At 45.9% G+C, this 19141-nt stretch overlaps 2 protein-coding genes across 6 annotated transcripts in view; one reads left to right on the forward strand and one right to left on the reverse strand.

Moving 5' to 3' along the window:
- The window catches only part of CCDC92 (coiled-coil domain containing 92), a 27412-nt gene extending 16456 nt beyond the window's left edge, over positions 1-10956 (forward strand). For all 5 annotated transcript variants that reach the window (XM_037375352.1, XM_037375349.1, XM_037375348.1 and 2 more), the window contains 3 exons: positions 7544-7690; positions 8018-8059; positions 9522-10956. In XM_037375352.1, the coding sequence (XP_037231249.1) occupies positions 7561-7690; positions 8018-8059; positions 9522-10297 (948 nt within the window). In that variant the 5' untranslated portion in view covers positions 7544-7560 and the 3' untranslated portion in view covers positions 10298-10956. The remainder of the gene's footprint in view (positions 1-7543; positions 7691-8017; positions 8060-9521) is intronic.
- A 1552-nt stretch (positions 10957-12508) lies between these two features.
- The window catches only part of DNAH10 (dynein axonemal heavy chain 10), a 57426-nt gene continuing 50793 nt past the window's right edge, over positions 12509-19141 (reverse strand). Inside the window, exons 71-79 of the mRNA XM_037401546.1 lie at positions 17773-17982; positions 17302-17397; positions 16390-16561; positions 15772-15903; positions 15091-15302; positions 14827-14994; positions 14379-14559; positions 13313-13458; positions 12509-12838 (exon numbers count right to left, since the gene is read on the reverse strand). Coding sequence (XP_037257443.1) covers positions 12692-12838; positions 13313-13458; positions 14379-14559; positions 14827-14994; positions 15091-15302; positions 15772-15903; positions 16390-16561; positions 17302-17397; positions 17773-17982 — 1464 coding nt within the window. The 3' untranslated portion in view covers positions 12509-12691. The remainder of the gene's footprint in view (positions 12839-13312; positions 13459-14378; positions 14560-14826; positions 14995-15090; positions 15303-15771; positions 15904-16389; positions 16562-17301; positions 17398-17772; positions 17983-19141) is intronic.

Genomic DNA, 19141 nt, shown 5'->3' on the forward strand with positions numbered 1-19141 from the left:
CTCCCTTTCTTCTTCCCTTTCTTCCCTTTCTTCCCTTTCTTCCCTTTCTTCCCTTTCTTCCCTTTCTTCCCTTTCTTCTTCCCTTTCTTCTTCCCTTTCTTCTTCCCTTTCTTCTTCCCTTTCTTCTTCCCTTTCTTCTTCCCTTTCTTCTTCCCTTTCTTCTTCCCTTTCTTCTTCCCTTTCTTCTTCCCTTTCTTCTTCCCTTTCTTCTTCCCTTTCTTCTTCCCTTTCTTCTTCCCTTTCTTCTTCCCTTTCTTCTTCCCTTTCTTCTTCCCTTTCTTCTTCCCTTTCTTCTTCCCTTTCTTCTTCCCTTTCTTCTTCCCTTTCTTCTTCCCTTTCTTCTTCCCTTCTTCTTTCCCGTTCTTCTTTCCCTTTCTTCTTCCCTTTCTTCTTCTCCTTTCATTCTTCCTTTCTTCTTCCCTTTTCTTCCTTTCCCTTTGCGTCTTCTCCTTTCTTCTTTCACCTTCCCCCCTTCTTCTTCCCTTTCTTCTTCCTCTTTTCTTCTTTCCCTTCTTCTTCCCTTTCTTCTTCCCTGTCTTCCTTCCTGCTTTCCACACCTTCGTCTGGCTTCCCTTTCTTCTTCCCTTTCTTCTTCCCTTTCTTCTTCCCTTTCTTCTTCCCTTTCTTCTTCCCTTTCTTCCCTGAGCTGGAGAGCTTATCTAAGCCCGGAGCCACTAAGTGCCTGGCAGCTGGGCATTTTATCCTTAGAGCTGCGTTTTTCTAGAAATGTTTTGTCACTTCTGTGAGAATCTTTACAATGGGGACTGACTAAACCTTTGAAGGTTCCTACGGGAAGACTCCCGTGTCCTTAATTGGTTCTTGAAATCGTAGTTCATATAGCACACGAAAAGCCTTTTGGCAGCTTTTGCCGCATTTGGAGGGGGCACTGGCAAGACACCAGCTGCGAGGAACACATCTGCCTGCCCGTACGTGTTTCTAGAAGGTTTGGTAGGAGTTGACAGGCAGCTAACGTGGCTTCTCAGGTGACAGTCACCCCATCCATGCAAAAGGAGATTATTCTCTTCTGTTTAGCGAGTGCCAAACAGGAATGAAGACGTTGAATAACTGCTGTTGTTTGGGCTTCCTTCCAGTAGGTTCCTTTGGTCTGTGTCTAAAGCCATGATGGGCATCTCCCCGCTCTTGCCTGCAAGGGGGCACAGGGACGCTCTGGTGTTGTGCAGAGCCCCCAGCACACAGCCAGGCACTTGCTGCCTGGAAATATTTTGAGCTCTGTCCAAATAGTTAAGATCAGAGAGGGCCTTCGAGCCTGCACATCATCTGCATCACGATTCGGCCGTTAAAACATTAGCGATTGTTTATGGTGAGCATGGGATGAAGGGTCATTTTGGAAGCTCTCGTTTAATACTTTTAATTTTCTATTTAAGATTAATTCTTGTTCCCTTTTAAAAAGCGCTTGTAAAATTTGGAGCAGTTCCTTTTTAAGGTGAGTTCACAAGAATGTTAAGTCTCCTTCTCCACTTCTGTGGAAGGTGAGGGCTTAGGTAGGTGCAGCACGGATTGAAGTGTTGCATTTAATGTTCCCAAGGGAATGCCGTTTAACTCATCCCAACTGTTCCTCCTGGACTATATTCAAGAGAAATTGTGACTCCATTGTTTGGAGGACTTGAGGCTCGCTCTGAGCTGTACCTAGAAATGCTTGGTGGTGCCAGTGATGCCGAGCAATGAGAAATGGTGTGTGTTCTAGGGGTGGGATGCAGCCTACCACCCCAATAAAGCTTGTGGAACTGTGACGGGTTGGCTGCCACTGGTGTTCAGGAGGAGGTGTGTGGCCGTTGCGGTGTTGAACACTGCAGTGCCCCTTTTAATGTTTTATCATCCTTATCAAGTGACATATGCATGCCCTGTGGGAGTTTGCCTAGCGCTGCATTGCACAATTCCGTTTGTATAAGAACATAGCAAACTCTTTTTTGAAGTTGCTTTGGAGACCAGGAGAAAGAAGAACCATAGTGACAGAACTGCTCTGTGGTGTATGCAGCCACAGCTTCCTTCCCAGCATTGGCTTGATTTATCTGACAAAATCCAGCCAGAGACTGGTTGCTTTGGTAGCTGTCCCTCTGATTTCCATGGTGAGGGAGTCAAGATTGCTTGTCCGCGCTAGCAAGGGCTCAGCTGACTTCTGAATTTTGCTGTTTCTCTTGTGCTTTTTGATTGTAACCTTATTCTTGGCTGCATGTTCCTTCTTGTTCCAGTGAGCAGATTAAATCAGCTTAGTGCAGTCTCAGAACTGCTTTAGAGGATTTCCTCTTGGAAACCCCAAGGAGCGGCGCACCTGACTGGATTTTTTTTTTTTTTTTTCTTTAGACTGACCCCTCCCAAGACCATGTTCTCTCTAAGATCTCAGCTGCCCTTGAGAGCAGTTGCTGGATGTGATTTGTGGCTGTGCATGCTACGTACCATGTAAGAATTAACCCCCGTTAAGTGTTAAGGATTGTTAAGGAACTTGGAGCAGCTGTAAATCCCGCTAACCAAACCCCCTAGAAGTCAAAGCATCTGCTTAAGGAAGCGGTGGAAAGGTGATCATTGACTTGTCTTAAAAGAAACAGTTATTTCTTTTTAATTGTATTTGTTCCTTTTTCATTACACCTTCCGTGTCTATTCCCCTTTAAAAAACTTCCTGACTGAGGTTGCATGGGTCAGTTGGTCTCACTTGCACCGTACCCTATGAGCTGCTGACAAATCCGAGACCAACATTAATTAGTGTTTTATGCAATCAGAGTAGCTTTCACTAATGGTACACTTCAGAATGCGGAATTAAAGGGGTGCTGTTAATTTACAATAGCTTTTTCAAGTTTCAATGCATGGTTTCACTTTGTGACAGTTGTCAATATTTTTGGCTTTAAAAATTAGTTTATATTTTTGTGAGGTGTCCTTTGATCTTTACGTGACCTAAATAAACAAGGAAGTTGATCAGCTGTAAAATGCTATGAAATATACAAAACACACAAACTGACTTTGAGTGGAAAAACAGAAATAAAAGCCTTCAGTGTATTAACAATCCAATTATTCAAGGAAAACTACTTGTATAAAATTACTTGCCAGTCATAAATCAGCATATCTTCATGCTGCCCATTCTTTAAAAAAAACCCAAAAAACCAAACACCAACAACACCCCACAAAACACTGTTTTCAGCCAGTATGCTTTAAATTGAAATACATAGTTTGGGTGGGCTTTTGAAGAGTGTAATCACTCAACCATAACAACTTGGAGCACAAATAGCACTGAGCCTCTGAGGCAAGTGCTGTCCCATCTTGCCGCGTCCTGCCGAAGCATTGTGGGTGTGAGCGTCTAGGGGGGGGGTCCCAGCCCAAACCTGGGGTTCTGTCCCTCTACATCATACACCTGGTGTTTCCAGGCTCTTTGAGGTGACCTTTGTTTGGGTGTCCGAAGAGACCGCTCTGGGCTGGCCCAAAAGCAGGACTGCTGGAGCAATGCTGCCGTGTCGTGCCGAGGGGTTTTCCTCCTTCTAAACCCACGGTTCCGATCTCCAGCGATCCTGGTCAGTGGCCTTGCCCAGCACAAGTGAGCTGGTCAGGTTGCTGGCTTGGCTTACTGCATATTCTATCCACATCTTCAATCTGTTTGTGTCTGATTCAGTTGTATCGGCTCTCGGGGCACAAAATCATTTGTTTATTATTTTGGAAAGAGAAATATTTTCTCTTTAAGTGGCTTCTGCCTTGGCAGTTGGGCCAGCTTTTTACTTGGCCCTGGCTAAGGAAGTGCCTACAGGGAAAAATGTTGCTGAGCTTCGAGCTGGGTGAAATGCGGGTGATCCACGGGTGTCTGAGCTGGTCAGCCTGCAGATGTGAATTCTTTTTCTTCCCTCATTTGTGCGACAAAAATTTCCTTGCAAGTTTGGCTGCAAAAGCAATTAAAAATATTTTCATGTTGTGCTAATGAGCTTGATTGACAGATAATGCATGTTCAGTTGAAACCTATTTAATCCAGATCACAGGCTTGAATAATACTAGGTTTAATTTTGTGGTTTAAGGTTTGGTGTAAACTAGGTACGAAGTGAATTGTGGCTTGGAATATGTTGTTGATGCTCATTTGTCCCATGCAGGGACAGCACAGGAGGGGTGCAGGCAGCCACGGTCCCTTGTCCTCGTGGGAGAGAAGCTACTCAGCTCGGGGGGCTGCAGCTAAAATTCATCGTGGGTTGATTTGATTGCTCTTGCTGATTAACTTACTGGTGCTGCAGGGAAGGCGGTGCTCTGGTGCTGGTAATTATTATTTTCTTCCAAAGCCTATAAAACTGCCTCATTATTGGGGTTTTTTTTTCAGAGTAGGTAAATCCTGGCATGATCTTTAAGATGCAAGAAATAAGGTGAAAAAACAATGTAGGAGATTAATAGATGGCTTTGGTTTGCTTTTTCTAACATTTAGAAACTAGTTTTTTTTAAAAAAACACATTTATTTGCAAGGACTGAGTTATAAACACCTGCTCGTTGTTGCTGGCGATGAAGCCTTTTTCTGTTCTGACCACAGTTACAGGCATAAAGCCACCGTTTGTAGCCACCGTGATCATAAAGGCTTTGGGATATGATGTGTGGGCTGGTTTTTCACCTAGTGCTGTCAGTGCTTGGAGTTCCTTTTGGGGAATACATTTCTGGATTAGCAGGTCCCTGTGAGCCTCGGCGCAGCCTGCGGGCTCCTGCGGGGTTTGCTCTGCTGCCCTGGGCAATCGGCAGGAGTGTAACAACCACTTCAGAAACAGGATGATTTGGCAAAGCTTCTGTCTGTCCAAGGTCAGCTTTGCAAGCAATGTGATGTGGCTCGGTTTATTTCTTAGTCAACCCAGAAACCTCTCTTCAGAAGATTTTTGGTTCGTAATTTTTGCTTATTTGCTAACTCTGGTGATTGCAAAATGACCCGTCCCACTCAGCAAAGCCCAGCTAGCACCACTGCCCTTGGGCTTCTTGAGCACTGAATCTAATGGTTGGTCTCTGGTATAAAATAACCAGCAGCTCCGTCCTGTCCCTGGCACAGGACCGGATTCCTTGAAAGTCTTTTATGCCTTCTTTTTCTTTTTTTTTTTTTTTTTTTTTTTAGCTAATCAATTATATGCTTCTGTAGGGATTGATGGTAATGTCAGGTAAAATCACACCTGAAATTAGGGAGGCTCCATGTGTGTGCTTTAGTGCTGGATAGTATAAAATTTATATTTTAATATTATAATTATATATTTATATATATATATAAAATTAGACACAGGGCTGTGTTAGTGTCTAGGAATGACAAGCGTGGTACTTTCTCTGAGCATATGTGCTACCCATTTTCAACTTGTAGAATCAATTGTTTGTCATAAAACTACACCCCAAAAAGAGCCCGGTGGAGAAGGCTCGGTGTGGCAGGAGGAATTGTGGCACCACTGCGGTGCCGCCAGGGCAGCCGCGGGACAGAATCAGGGTCCATCTCATGCACAACATGTGGCCCCGTAATTCCAGATGGTGGCTGTGATGCCACTGCTGATGGTTGTCTGGGCAACGGGAGGCCTGATTCTTCAATTAGCTTTGTAACCTAAATACTAAATGTATTACATTTAAATTAATTTAATTTATTATAATAAAAAATTATTTGTTTTTATAATAATAAAAGATTACAATTAAATTAAAATACTAAAAATAAACCTAAAACCCAAATTACAAAATTGCACAGAGAACTGTATTCAGCCAAGGCCCCTTGTGCATCGGCAGGCTTAACCCATCACCCCGACTGCTTCACCAGTCTCCCACCTCCTTGGCTGCGTTACTTGGCAGCGGCGGGGGGCTGCCGTGGCTCCTGCCCCCCCCGGCCAGACCCTCAGCTGTGTGCCAGCAGCACAGGGGTACTTCCCTTCCCTTGTCCCTCCAGCGGTGGGCCAGGGGCTGGGGCACAGTTCCCTCTGCTGCTCAGGCCCCCAGAAAGTATTTCTTCCACCATGGCTCACGTATTTCCCACCCAGTAGGTGCTACTACCTTGTCCCTCAGGTGTCCCCATGGGCCTGGCTCCCTGGAACGTGCCTGTGCACCTGCTCCTCAGGGGTCGTCATGCTCCTGAGCTCCCAAGAGGGCAGCTGGTTTTCCAGAAATTTCAGGAAGCCTCCCAGTCATGACAGGTTTATTGCTAAAGGAATGTAAAGCGTAGTGTTACGGAGTTGTTAAGGATGTATGTTTCTGGAAAGTCCTTCCCACGCAGCCCCTGTGGGGAGCTGGTGGAGCAGCACCACGTGCCCTGGCCGCAGCACCACGGAGGGGCAGCGATCACGCAGTGACGTTGGAGAACTGCTGGAAGAATTCCCGAGTGATTTTTGCACTCTGAGGCTGCAGGAGGGTTGCATACTGCTATCGTTGCTTTTTCTCATTAGTGTATTTATTTTGGAGTTTCAATCTCACTAGGAAGCAGGGCAATGGACAGAATCACGTCGTGACAGACTGGGTGGCTAGGTGTCACCGGGACCTGGGAGCTCCTGCTGGTGCTCCCCTGGATGCTCCTCCAGGTACCCCTTTAAATGTCACAGGGAGAGCCTGGGCACAGCGTCTGCTTCCCCGCAGGAAGCATCTGCCCACGCCGGGTGCAGGGAGCTATTTTTACCTCTGTATCAGGAAATTCGTTTGGGAGTTGGCGTCTCCAGCTCTGCTGGGTAGATACCGCACGGCAGTGTGGCCTGTGGGCAGACACAAACCCATGTTGCCGTGTTGGGAGCAGCAGTGACACCGGCATCCTGCAGTTACTCGCTTGCCCGTCAGGCTGGGCGCTGCCATAGCTGAGGTCTGGTTCTGTCAGGCGGTTGGTTTCCCAAGGAAGACCTGGTGCTGTGGCAGTGTGGTGTACTCACAACCTGAGCAAGGAAGATTGGTTTTCTCTCTTTAAACGAAACATTGTCCTTGTCAGTTGTCCTGTTAAGTGCCATCAGGGCCTGTGTGGGACACCGGGCTGTGCCACGGGGCCTGCAGGGGGCTGGGGTCCTGCCCTGGCGCGGCTGAGGGGTGCAGCAGCAGCCGGAGCGCTCCGGTGCGGGTCCTAGGGAGCACCGTGGCACCCCTGGCCATGGCGGCGCTGCCGGGCCCGGCTGCGTGTCACTCCCTGGTTTGTGTTTCTCTTCAGCGCTGGCGCAGGTTAGTGCTTTCGGCCTTGTTCCCATCCAGGGGTGTCACCAATCCCTGTATCCCTGGAGGTAAGAGGGGGACCTCCAACAAGGCAGAGGGACACAGCAGCCCGTTTCTGAGAACTCCACCTTTATCTGGTAACAGGATTAGTGACTTCAGTCTGTCTGAAGTTAATCCTTCCAATGTGTTAACTCCGAACAAATGAGTTCCCTAGGCTGCTCCCGCCTGGAGTATAATTAGGCTTTCTAGGAACTTAACACACTTCTAATTGAAAGAGTCATGAAACAGGAAAAAAAACTTTTGTGGCATTTGCTTGATTGTGTATGAACTCATTAACAGCAGAATTTAGCTCTCCCTGCTGCTCCCGCCTGCAGAGTGAGATCTCCACGCATGCAGGGCAACCGGCCATGACGCCTCTGTGTCTCTTCGCTGACAGGGTAACCGCGGGCCACGATGGCGGCATCAAACCTGGAGAACCAGCTGCAGAGCGCCCAGAAGAACCTGCTGTTCCTGCAGCGCGAGCACGCCAGCACGCTGAAGGGGCTGCACGCTGAGATCCGGCGCCTGCAGCAGCACTGCACAGGTAGTGGGAGCAGGGTCAGGGTGCAGGAGCGGAGCAACTGCTGCAGCTGGGAACCTTCCGCAGCGCAGCCGCGCGTGGTCAGGGCAATCCGCTTGGATCTTTGCAGCATCATTAAGCAAATATTTTTATATTTAAAAAAAAAAAAGCCCAAAGTTGCAGTTGGTTTACAGATTTGATAATTTGCAGTGGCTCTCCTATTATTCTTCAGCTAGGGGAAAAGCAAGTTACATTTTTATTGAAGCACGCTGTTGTAAATGTGCTCCCCAGGTGGTGCGTGTATGGGGTAGATGATGATGTTCTAATGAAATAAACAACTTTTCTCCTCAGATTTAACCTACGAACTGACTGTAAAGAGTTCAGACTTGTCAGGTAAGGAGTACATAGTGTTTTTCTTCTAATATTCATGTTAAACTTCCTCATCTTTTTTCAGTGTTTGTGTTTTCTCCATTACAAGTAGGTGAGAATACTTTGCACTTGGGATGTTGAGTTTATAAATTCTAAAGGTACAAGAGTAGTTGTCTGCTTTCCAGACTTATGGGTTATTTACGAAGTAAATGTCACAAGTTCTTTACCAAGGGCACCCAGGAAGTCTTTGAAAGAGCCAGGGATAGAGCGTGGAACTGCTGACTCCTCTCTTACTCAGCAGTTCCCTGCACGCTACACAGGACGGGAATTTTAAGGGCAGAAGAGTGAGACGATTATTAAAACTTCGCTAGTACTACAGTTACACCACACAGTTTTTATCTCTGTGTCTGTGTATATATATACACACACACATGTATACACACTAGGTTCTAGTTATTTCAGATGGATTGTGTGATCAACAGGTGAAGCAGGAATAAAATACTCACTGGGAGTAACCTCCTGGGTCAGGGACAGGGTGGGACAGGACAGACACCGCAGGTAAGAGAGAACATGGGCAAACTCAGCAAAGAGCTGAGCGGCCTTGCATGTGCTCAGTGCTTTTTCTTGATACTGCAGCGCTGCTCAGATGCTTCTTACCGCAGGATTTTCAGAGTGTATCTGTGATGGCACTGTACGGATCCTGCGCCAAGCTGAGACACTGCCTGGTGCAGAGGGCACAACACCTAATGCTTTGTAGATGACGGCCCTTGACGTAGGGCGCTTGGTATTTGAGAAATCCAGGCTGCTGGGAAGCCGTCCCGCTGTAATAGCCGAGGGAAGAGTGACAGAGGTGCCCCATGGCGTGAGGGCAGAGGTGCTGAGGCAGGTCAGCCTGCTTGTTCCTGATGGTGCATCATCCCCACTGGTGTGAGGCCCCTGAGCGCTGCAGGGTGATGTGCCACACTGCTGTGACGAGAAGGCAGCTGGGCTCATGCCCCTGATCTGCAGCGACTTCTGCAGTGGCAGAGCCTCAGCGCAGGGGCACACCGCTGCCTTGCAGTCACGGGCTTCAGATGCCTGCAGAGGGGTGAAGCTGAAGCCTGAGCACGTCTCCCTGGGGGGCTGTGCCAGCTGCCCCATCACTCCCTCCAGCCGGTCTGGTGTTTGCAGTGGAAGAAGCTCCTCTAAATGCACAGATTTTTGCATGAGTTCAGCAAGCTGAGCTCTAATCCTGTTCCCCAGAAGACGTGAAGCATCTCTACTTAGCGTCAACACTGTTAAACCACGGTGAGTGGTACTAGCTCACCGGCACTTCTGTAAAAGCTGCCTGTCGCTTCTGAAGATGAAGTAATTTTAAGAGTATTAGCTGAAATTAGTCTTTGGGATTTCTCTGGTGGCTTTGGGATGGTGAATGGAGCCCTATTGCACTATTTTACTTAGTGGCTGTTGTTAACTTGAAACACTTCTGCTTTTCCTGTCCTTCTAGGAAATGGTAGTTCAAGAAGCGATGAACTCAAAAGAAAGTGCAAAGATCTTGAAGCTCAGCTGAAAGTCAAAGAGGCTGAAAATAATGAATTATTGAAAGAACTCGAACAAAAGAATGCAATGATAATGGTGCTGGAAAACACTATTAAAGAAAGAGAAAAGAAGTATTTGGAAGAGTTAAAAATGAAAAGCCATAAGCTCAATATGCTGTCGAGTGAACTAGAGCAGAGAGCGAGCACTATTGCGTATTTGACTTCTCAGCTGCATGCTACGAAGAAGAAGCTGATGAGTTCAGGTGGGACTTCAGAGGGGACCCCTTCTGGCAGTCCCGTGTTGTCCAGCTATAAGCCGTCCCCTCCCAAAGATAAACTGCCGGAGACCCCACGGCGCAGGATGAAGAAGAGCCTGTCGACGCCACTGAACCCCGAGTTTGAAGAGGCCTACAGAATAGGGTCGGAGAGCCGGAAGCTGCTGTTACGGGAGCCGGTGGATGCCATGCCCGATCCCACCCCCTTTCTCTTGGCCAGGGAAACAGCAGAGGTGCACCTCATTAAGGAGAGGCCGTTGGTTATTCCACCTATTGCTTCAGATCGTGCGCCTGGCGAATCACACAGCCCTGCCCGTGAGAAGCCGCACAAGGCCCACATTGGGGTGGCACATCGCATCCACCACGTTGCGCCGTCCCAGCCGCAGCCGGAGGTTGAAACACTGGCAGTGGATCCGGTCCATGGCAGCAAGGTGGTCAGAAAGCACTCAGGGACAGACAGAACTGTTTGAGTAGAATCACTGAAATGCTCTGTTCTGTTGCTGTTTATGCACTGTGATCCTGTAGGATACATAGCACCTGCAGTAACGTTTCTTTTGATGCCCCATGCATGCCAAACTTGTTCCAGATACATCATAAATAGATTACGCTCCTCTAATGAAACCTAATAGGACTGTGTTCATGTGGCAAGGTAAATAACTACTAAAGCTGTGGCCAAATCAGGGGTACCTGAGCGCTTGCTTCTGAGCACTGCTCCATGTATTGTAACTACACGTGTGGACAAAGGCACGGCCTGCGTTAGTAGTCGATGTTAGTGAAAGAAACTGAACTCTAAACCTGCAGTGATACGCACTGGCTGTTAACATTGGAACTGGTGGTGGGTCTTTTGTCTTCACTGTGTACCTAAGCCCTTCACACACACACGCACAGACGAACCTCCCTGACGAAGCCTTTCTCATAGTAGCATTGAAAATACTGTAGATGTATGTACACTTTAAACTGAACTAAGGACAGCTTTTCCCTCACGTGCACATACTCTGATGGCAAATTCTGTCTGTAGGTTCTCTGTCTCAAAACTCAGAGTCCCAGCAAGCATTACTTGATTAATCCTAAATAATTTGGTTTGTGGATTTGTTTAAGTAACAAATGGGGGGGGGGGTGTGGGCTAAAGCACTCTTGAAGGGTTAATGATCCTTCTAGCAACAGTATGAACACTGGGGTGGGGGGGAGGGGGGCAGATTTCTGTTTGTTTGCTTTTTTTTAATTGAATGGCTCCATTATGCATTTCACACTAGCCAGTACACTGCACTTGTAGCACCTTCCATGCTGGCTCGGAGCTCCTTTTCCAGGGAGAAAAATGTAACGGGCTGTCCAATATGGCAGTGGGTCTTTATGCTCTAACCTGCACTTTTTTGTAAAGGGATAATTTTGTTTCCTGAAAAATCTCAGTCTTGTTTTGGGCCTCATCAGTCAGTGCTGGCTTCTGCTAGCTTGGAAACCTGAGCTGTCCCTTTAAAATGTGTGTATTTAGTTTTAAATTTTAGTGATGTAACCAATTCATACAGGAGGAGAACTTGTCTTCCTGACTTCTCTCTATCTATACAAGGATGAACAAGTCATCCTTGACTTCTATCCTTGTGGACTGGGATGGACTTGCCTTGCACTTGCCCTGATTCCCCTACTCCTTTGTAGTAAGCAACAGGTAGACCTGACAGGTGTTAAGACTACTTTTTTTTGTTGTTGTTGGGTTTTTTTCCTAGGAAATTAAAAAGGCATGCTACAAGCTGTGAATGTATATAATTTGGGGAAAGGAGCACAAATCTGACCATTTTTTTTCTTAAACTCTGATCAGCACCTCCAGCTCATCCTTGCTTCACTCTTGTCTGCAGCCTCTGAGTAGGACCAGCAAGAAACAATGGCTCCCAAATGCTGCTAAGCTTATGTGCCTTTAAAAATTCAGAACGCATAATCTCTGTGAAAGCTGAGAAGGATCCCTGCCTGCCCTCTTTCCTTCCCCTGGCCAGCTGTAGCTTGTCCCTCTTAAAGCTTTTTCTGCAGCTGTGTGTTGGTGTGTGTCTCCCTCTGGAGCCCTGGGTCACTGGCAGCTGCCCCAGAGGCACTGGCAGGTGACAAAAGCTGTTCTTCCTAACCGTGGTACTGCTCCATTCCCTGTGCAGCATGACAGCTTCCCGCAGGGTTGTTCCCGGTCAGAGAGGGTTTGAACACCCACTTAGCCCCAAGGCCGCCTGCGCCCTACCCCTGCACACCCTCACGCCTCAGTCACCTGCTGTTCTGAAGCCCAAGGAACACTACTCTGTGCGCTGCCTTGCTGGGTAGTAGGCTTTGGTTCGCGAGCGGTGGGGAGGGCTCAGGAAAAGCTGTGGTCCTGCGAAAGGGTTGGTTAAAGAAAGTTTGTTATTCTGTGGTTTACTATTTTTAAGTGTATTGCATTAACCAGCAGTGGGTTTGGTTTTTTGGTGGTTGCTGCCATATTTTTATGGCCATCTGTTGTATGACTGATCTACCCTGCCGCTTGCTCAAGGATGATGGAAGGCACTGCTTCTAAGCACAGCAGAAGTGATGCTTTGGGCAATTAAAAATATTTCTTACAACCATACAGGCAAACCTTGGTCTTTGTGTGTGTGAGACTAACTTATTACCTCTCTTGTATACATAGACCAGCTTGGAGCTTTTGAAAAGGAAATACAAGTTATGAAAACCACTTTCCTCTTCACATGTGTTTATTGATAAGACTAACTTGGTTGTAACATACTAAAAGCAGGTGTGCCTGTGCAAGCACTGCCCCAACCCGTGGTGCTGAATCTCTGCTTCATTTATTTGTTTTCCCCCCACTCCCCTAAAGGGTTGGATTCTGTGGGAAAAAATCTAGCTCCAGCTTCAAACCGTTAGTCTGCGTTCAAGGTGAGACAAACGCCTGGAAGGACCCAGTGAGAAATGTGCTTTTTAGTGTGAAGATCAGCTTCAAACACAAGGCCAGCACCCATCGCGTCCCTTCTCTGGGAGGTTGTGTACACAGGGGTCCGGAGGGTGTTCTGAAAGAGCACGGAGGAAAGAACACTGAGTAGTGCCTGGAGTACTACCTGGAACTGGAGACAAGAGGGGCCCTCAGCAGAGATGGCTGTCTTCAGAAACTCACTTTTTTTGGTTTAAGTCTTGAATATCTGATACCCAGAAAATGTAAACATGCTTTATGTCATTAACTGGAAATGGGAAATAACTAAAAGAGGAGTGGGACTGGGAGAGTGTGCCGGGATGCCTGTCCCACAGTGCCTCAAAGGAAAAGAGGTAACAAATGTAGTCACCCCCTTGAGTGTAACCCTTAGGAAAGGAGAACTGTAATGATGGCTGATGTAAGGAGAGGCATTACACTGCACTCTTCATACACGAGTGGTCATGATAAAATACTGCTGCTTGTGCTAAGAGGGGAGGAGCTGCTGGCTGTTGAGATGGGAAAACAGGGGAAGTTAATAAGCTAATTGGCCCCTCTGTGCCCGGAGGAGCAGTACCTGGAGCCTGAGCCTGCGCGCTTCCGTGGGGATTATCTTCAGAATAGGTAACTCCACCACTGGTACTCTGGGCTTGCTTTTGGCGAGGCAGCCGTGCTCCATGTCCCAGTCTGCTCCTTCCAGAAACAGACCAGAAACAAAGCAGCCTGTGAAGGCAGAAAACACCACATCTTGTGTAAACTGAGCTACCAAAACAATCAGTTTAAGACAACTTGTTCCTGCAGTAGCTGTGCTTGGCACATATGGTCATAAAAAAACTCGCGACATTTCAAACTGCAGCTACACAGAGGTATCTTTATTTGTCGTTTTTGTAACACAACTGTGAGCTACAAAATTTTTTTTCAAATTAAAATGCTCTTGGGTGCACTACATATGAGAAGCATTATTGGGAATAAATACTGATTTGCTTGCAGTTTTCTTGGGTGCCATATGCTCTAGCGTTTTGATGAAATGTTAGTAAATAAAGAATAGGTGATTTTTATTTTTAACTGAAAGTTAGATTTAGCAAAAAACAATCAGATTCTTTTGCTTCCTCTGTTCCCAGTCACGTGTAGTACTCCAAAGCCTTGCTCAGCTGTCCCCTTTACCCAGAGTTTGTTGTATTCAGTAATTAGAGCATTGCTAGTCACAGAGATTTCATAGTTATTTACACAATAAATCATACATAGTTGTAGTTACTTTTTGTTCAAATATATTTCCATCTATTATTTGTGGTGTAAATAGATCTTTATAAACCTGCCAGGAGTGATAATTTCTAGCCATTAAGGAGAAAGGGCAGAGAGTGAGTGAACAAGGGAGAGGTGGAAGTTCAAATATATCCATGTAGGTGACACGAGCTGAAGGAGGAAGATCATCCCTTGCACGGGCAGGGGCTCAGCCCGGAAGCAGGAGCCAGAACCCAGCTACTTCCCAGCTTGCAATCACATGGACCGTGAAATGCAAAACCAAGAGTATTCTCAGTGGAGGTATAAGCTAAGTAATCTCCCTCAGTATGCCAAGCAATTTCTCTCTCATACACCAATTAAAGACTTCATTCTTTTTGCCAAATAATCATAAAAACGCCTACCTTGAGCAGACTCTTCAGTGATCTCTTCTGCAGTCCTGTACTTCGTTACCTCTGTGTAGAAGGTGGAGTGCTCCAGGGGCCACTTGTTTTTCCTGCAGGTGGCTTGAACAAGAGCCATCAGGTAAGATTCTGGGACGTGCAGGCCCGAAAGCCACATCACCTTTGGCTCACCCTCCTCAACCTGCAATAACAGAAGACAATCTGTAGCACCTGGTTCTCCCAGCACACCAGGTGCTCAGCGCAGAGGCCAATGCTCTTAAAGACAAGCCAGTGGCTAGTGTGCCCTGTAGCCATGGTCATGCAACAATCCGTTATCATTCTAGGGGACGACTGGCATTAGTTAAGTAACTTATCTAAAGCAGTGTGAGTTCACTGACTTCTGCACCAATTTGAACAGCCTACCATGCAGTTTAACAAAACAAAAAGCTTTCTGGAGGCACTCGCTTACCCAGCTGGTGTACTGGTTATACCGAGCTCTAAAGAAAACAATCCAGTTTCCAAGTGTTTTGAGTGTGTCGGGGGCTAGCTGCCGCCAGATCGCAGGAATCTGCCCGTTAAAGAGAGCCCGAGCCACATCGTCCAGTTCACTGCTCATTCCGACTTCCCCAGCCAAGGCCTGTAAAGGTGTGAGAGTCTGAGTGCCAGCCTGGGGTAGGGGAAGCCTGACTGGTTTCATCTAGTTGCTGTGAGCAGCGGCTGTGTTCTTACTTACATGTTGCAGTTCAGCCAGTGACTTTGCCATCCAAGTGATCAGCTTATTAAAACGTTTCAGTTCCTGCAACAGCACTACAGTTGTAGGGGATATGTCTGTTCCAAAACGTTTCCTTATCTGGTCAAGATCAAATACTTGCGGTATTTTGTTTTCTATATCCTTAGCAACATTTGCAATGTATTTGTCTCGAGTAATTCCCGTTCCAGTTTCACCTGAAAACAAAATGGTTTAATGAGACTAAATCTGCATAGGCTACTAACCCTTCGATTAATTCTCTACGAGAACTCGGAAAGCTGACTCACCTTTTGGCATCAAAGTCTCCCACCCTCTGCAGCGCTGATGCTTGCAGCAGAAGCCTCCCTGCGCGTCTCAAACTGCCTCCAGGCACATGTTGAACTACTTCCACGCTGGCAGGGCCAAGCACTTCAGCTGCTCTGCTCACCTCCCAGTCCCTGCGGTTCTGCTGCTGCTGCTCCCCAAGGCCATGACGCAATCCCGCCGTGCCCCCCGGGGCCACACACCTCCCATGGGGTGCGGGCAGTGTGACGGGCTGCAGTGCCCGTGCCAGGACCCAGGCACCCTGAGGCGGGCTGCACAGCATGGCTGGTATCACAATCCCCGTGGCAAGCAGCTCACCACCTCATTATTTACAAAAACAGTTCAAAGTAATAGAGAACATACCTGTTTGAGGCTGCAGCTCAAGAAGATGAGACCATATATTGCGAACTGCTTGTGTATAATAGCCAATCTCAGCATTTGCATGAAGACCATATACCTCTGGAGTATTATAAAGTGGCAGAGATTCTATTGCCTCTGCAGTAAAAAACACACTTCTTAAAGATGTGATATATTAAACCACAGGTACCAGGCAAAAAAAGAATACTGCAGTGATTTTTACTGCTTTGCTAGAAAAAAAAATATAATCAAATGCTATAGCGGGTGTTGAAACACTGCAAGGAACGAATAAACATTATTAAGCATGAAATACACCCCCCCTACACCCCTCATGGAAATGCATCAATTAATAATAACATAATTAACATGCTGTTTATGTGGGAATTTTCTTGGGTTTTTTTAAAGAAATGAGGATCTGGCTGGTAAGCTCACATTACAAAGGGCTGCTCACACAAAGCAAGACCAGTAACATCAGTGGATTGTAACATTGCAATAGGTGCACATGCAACCCCTGAACTTCCTTTCAGCTTCTCATATCCAGCAACAGATGTATGGGGAGAATGTATACTGTAAGTAGACTTTTTTTTTAATGCTAACATAGGTGGCAGGAAAAGCATTTCTTACCAACAAAGTCATCTTTCACAGTCCCTTGTGGAATTTTATAATCGACTTTGTCGTTTTTATAAAAATGAAACACTTGGAATGTGTCAAATAGGAAATCACCAAGGTACTCATCCATATAGACGGTCAGAATGCGACGATCAAAGCTATCAATTGCTCGCCCACCATACATGACCTAGAAATTAGTTACATCAACATTATAGCATTGGCTTTGGAGCAGCAAATACAGTCTAAAATTGCTGAAAGATCCAAACTACTCTTTGATTTTGCAGTGACTGCATGGTCTAACAGTGTCTCCCTTAAGGGACACCAAGCACATCTTTTCTAGCCCCCTCACAAGGGCAAACAGGCAGGAAGTATTTGAACTTAGTCTGGAGATAGATAGCTGCTCTGGGCACCCCTCATAACCAGTGCTGGTGATTTGTGTGCAATGGTTCCCTTCCCTAGGTACCAGCTCATGCTCAGCTGTGATTAAGTGCTGCAAAACAACAGCTTTCTGCAGAATTTCATGTCACAGCAGCTATGCTGAACTGGCCGGCTATGACACAGCACATACCAGTTACAGCACTGCAAGAGCTTTAGCAACACCTGTTTGTACAGCTCGCACATCAGTTATACTCCCTGTACTAATAAAAGTTGTGCTATTCAGTACCTTTCATCAGAGGATCCCAAGGGCTCTCTCACTCAAAATTAATTAAGCACCATAACTCCCCTGTTGCGCAGTTACGCTCAATGGCCCTATTTCCCTGAGACAATGAGATTAAGTGAGTTGCTCAAGGCTACACCAGAGTTCCAAGACTTCCCAGGAGAGATTCTCAGCCAGCTTTCCTTGATACAGCTCATGCAGAAAGGAAGCTTCATTTACCTGGATTCTTCTACCATCAAATGTTCCTCAGTGACATTGTAGGCACTCACCTCACCAATAAGATATTTGAGACTGTTCCAGGGGATTTCGCCATCATTTTGTTGGAAAGCTTTTGTCAAGTATGTGTTAAGAATTTCTGTGCAGACCTAATAAAGTTGTTGGAACATGTGAGATAAGATTCATAAATCAGCTATATATAAACATAGACTTTATTTAATGCAGTTTTTTGTTTGAAAACTAACAATTATTTCTTCCTCAAATAATTAAAAATTATAAATCCTCCTAAGAAAAGAAACCCATGAGAGAGGCAATAAACACATGAAGGATTGGGAACCTGATTAATTTCTAGTGGCCAAAATTGTTATTATAGAAGATCAGGAGTCTGCATGACTTCACAGCAGCAGAAAAAAAAATGAAGCAAAATCTTATTGCAAGAAGGATTAAAGCTGGATAGATGATACGTTTTCAAAAGTATCCTGAGCAACTCAAGAATATAAGAGCCGTTGTCATTATTTTCTTACCTGGAAATCAGATTCATTAAAATCGTACGGCACATTCCAGCCAACCTTCCCAAACTTCCTTCTCTCCTGAACCACAGCATGGAAAAATGCCAAGACGTAGACTAAGGATTTAAAGGCAGGATGTGGGCACTGCTCTAAGGCTTCTTGGGGAATTTTGAGGTAGGTGGCTCTCATGTTCAGTTTCAGACCATTAGGTGGTTCTGTCACAACCTATCAAAATAATTAGGGAAGCCATCAACTACTGGGTAGCCTCAGGAAAATAATCTATAAATATATCATGTTCTCCAAGTTAGCTATATGATGTAATCTTGACATTTTTGAGCAGCTTTCCAAACTGATATCAATATGGAATTTCTTCTTAAGTAAACACATGACACAAATCTTTAAGTTTATCAAAGTAAACACATGTATGTAAAGAGAAATCTGCTATCATTTTAGAAATAGTCATGGTATTGGAAAGATGTTAATCTTTATCATACTCGAAGATCTAATTTACTGAAATATCAGTACTGTACAAATTTTGGTGTGTCCTACATATCACCACAGTAAGACGGCTTAACAGTCTTTAATATGGCTTTACTGATGATCAAACTGAGGCACAGCCAGCTTCCTGGCTTCCTGGCAGCTTTTTCAAAGTGCTCTAAAACCTTCATTCTCACTGCTCATGACTAGACCTACAAAGTGTGTATTTGCAGTCTTAAAGATACGTTCACGCTCACTTCTCCCCACTGCAGTACTGAGCACTGCTGGAAATGAATACTCCAGAGCTGTCATTGATACGCTACAGCACACAATGGGAAGATCTGTCACGACACTGCTTTCAAATCTGTGAAATAAAATAATTATGTTTACAGGACTGGTTCACCACAACAGAAGTAAAACAGCCACAGGAAAGAACATTAGGACAGCATCATGGCTTGGGCCTTCAAAGTAATCAGCTCAGCTTGCTTGTGATAAATGCTGCAGCCTGAAGTAGCAGCTGGAAACCATTATCCTATTACAGCGTCTGCTCCACTGGCACTGTTGCCAGGCTAGAGACAGACCTCAGCTCTGCACTTCAGCATCAGGGCTGACAGGGCTATTCCTGTCTCTCTGGCTGTTCCTCACTTGTGGCAGCATTTGAGTCTAAAGACCATTTGTCACATTTCCAGGTTCACTTACAAACCTCTACTCTGAAGTAACTGCTTTGAGAAGAAACTACTGAACAGCTTTCACCCAAAGGAGATAAACGGGATGATGAAAAAAGGATTTGGCTTATAAAGACAAAAAACTAGTACATAGAGCCCAAGTCAACATGCTGCATTCAGGTCATGCTCCTCCCAAAGCCAGTCTGTTTTGCTCAATAAGAGTGGCAGGCCATGGCCTCCCG

The sequence above is a fragment of the Falco rusticolus genome, chromosome 1 (assembly GCF_015220075.1).
Source record: "Falco rusticolus isolate bFalRus1 chromosome 1, bFalRus1.pri, whole genome shotgun sequence".
NCBI lineage: Eukaryota > Metazoa > Chordata > Aves > Falconiformes > Falconidae > Falco > Falco rusticolus.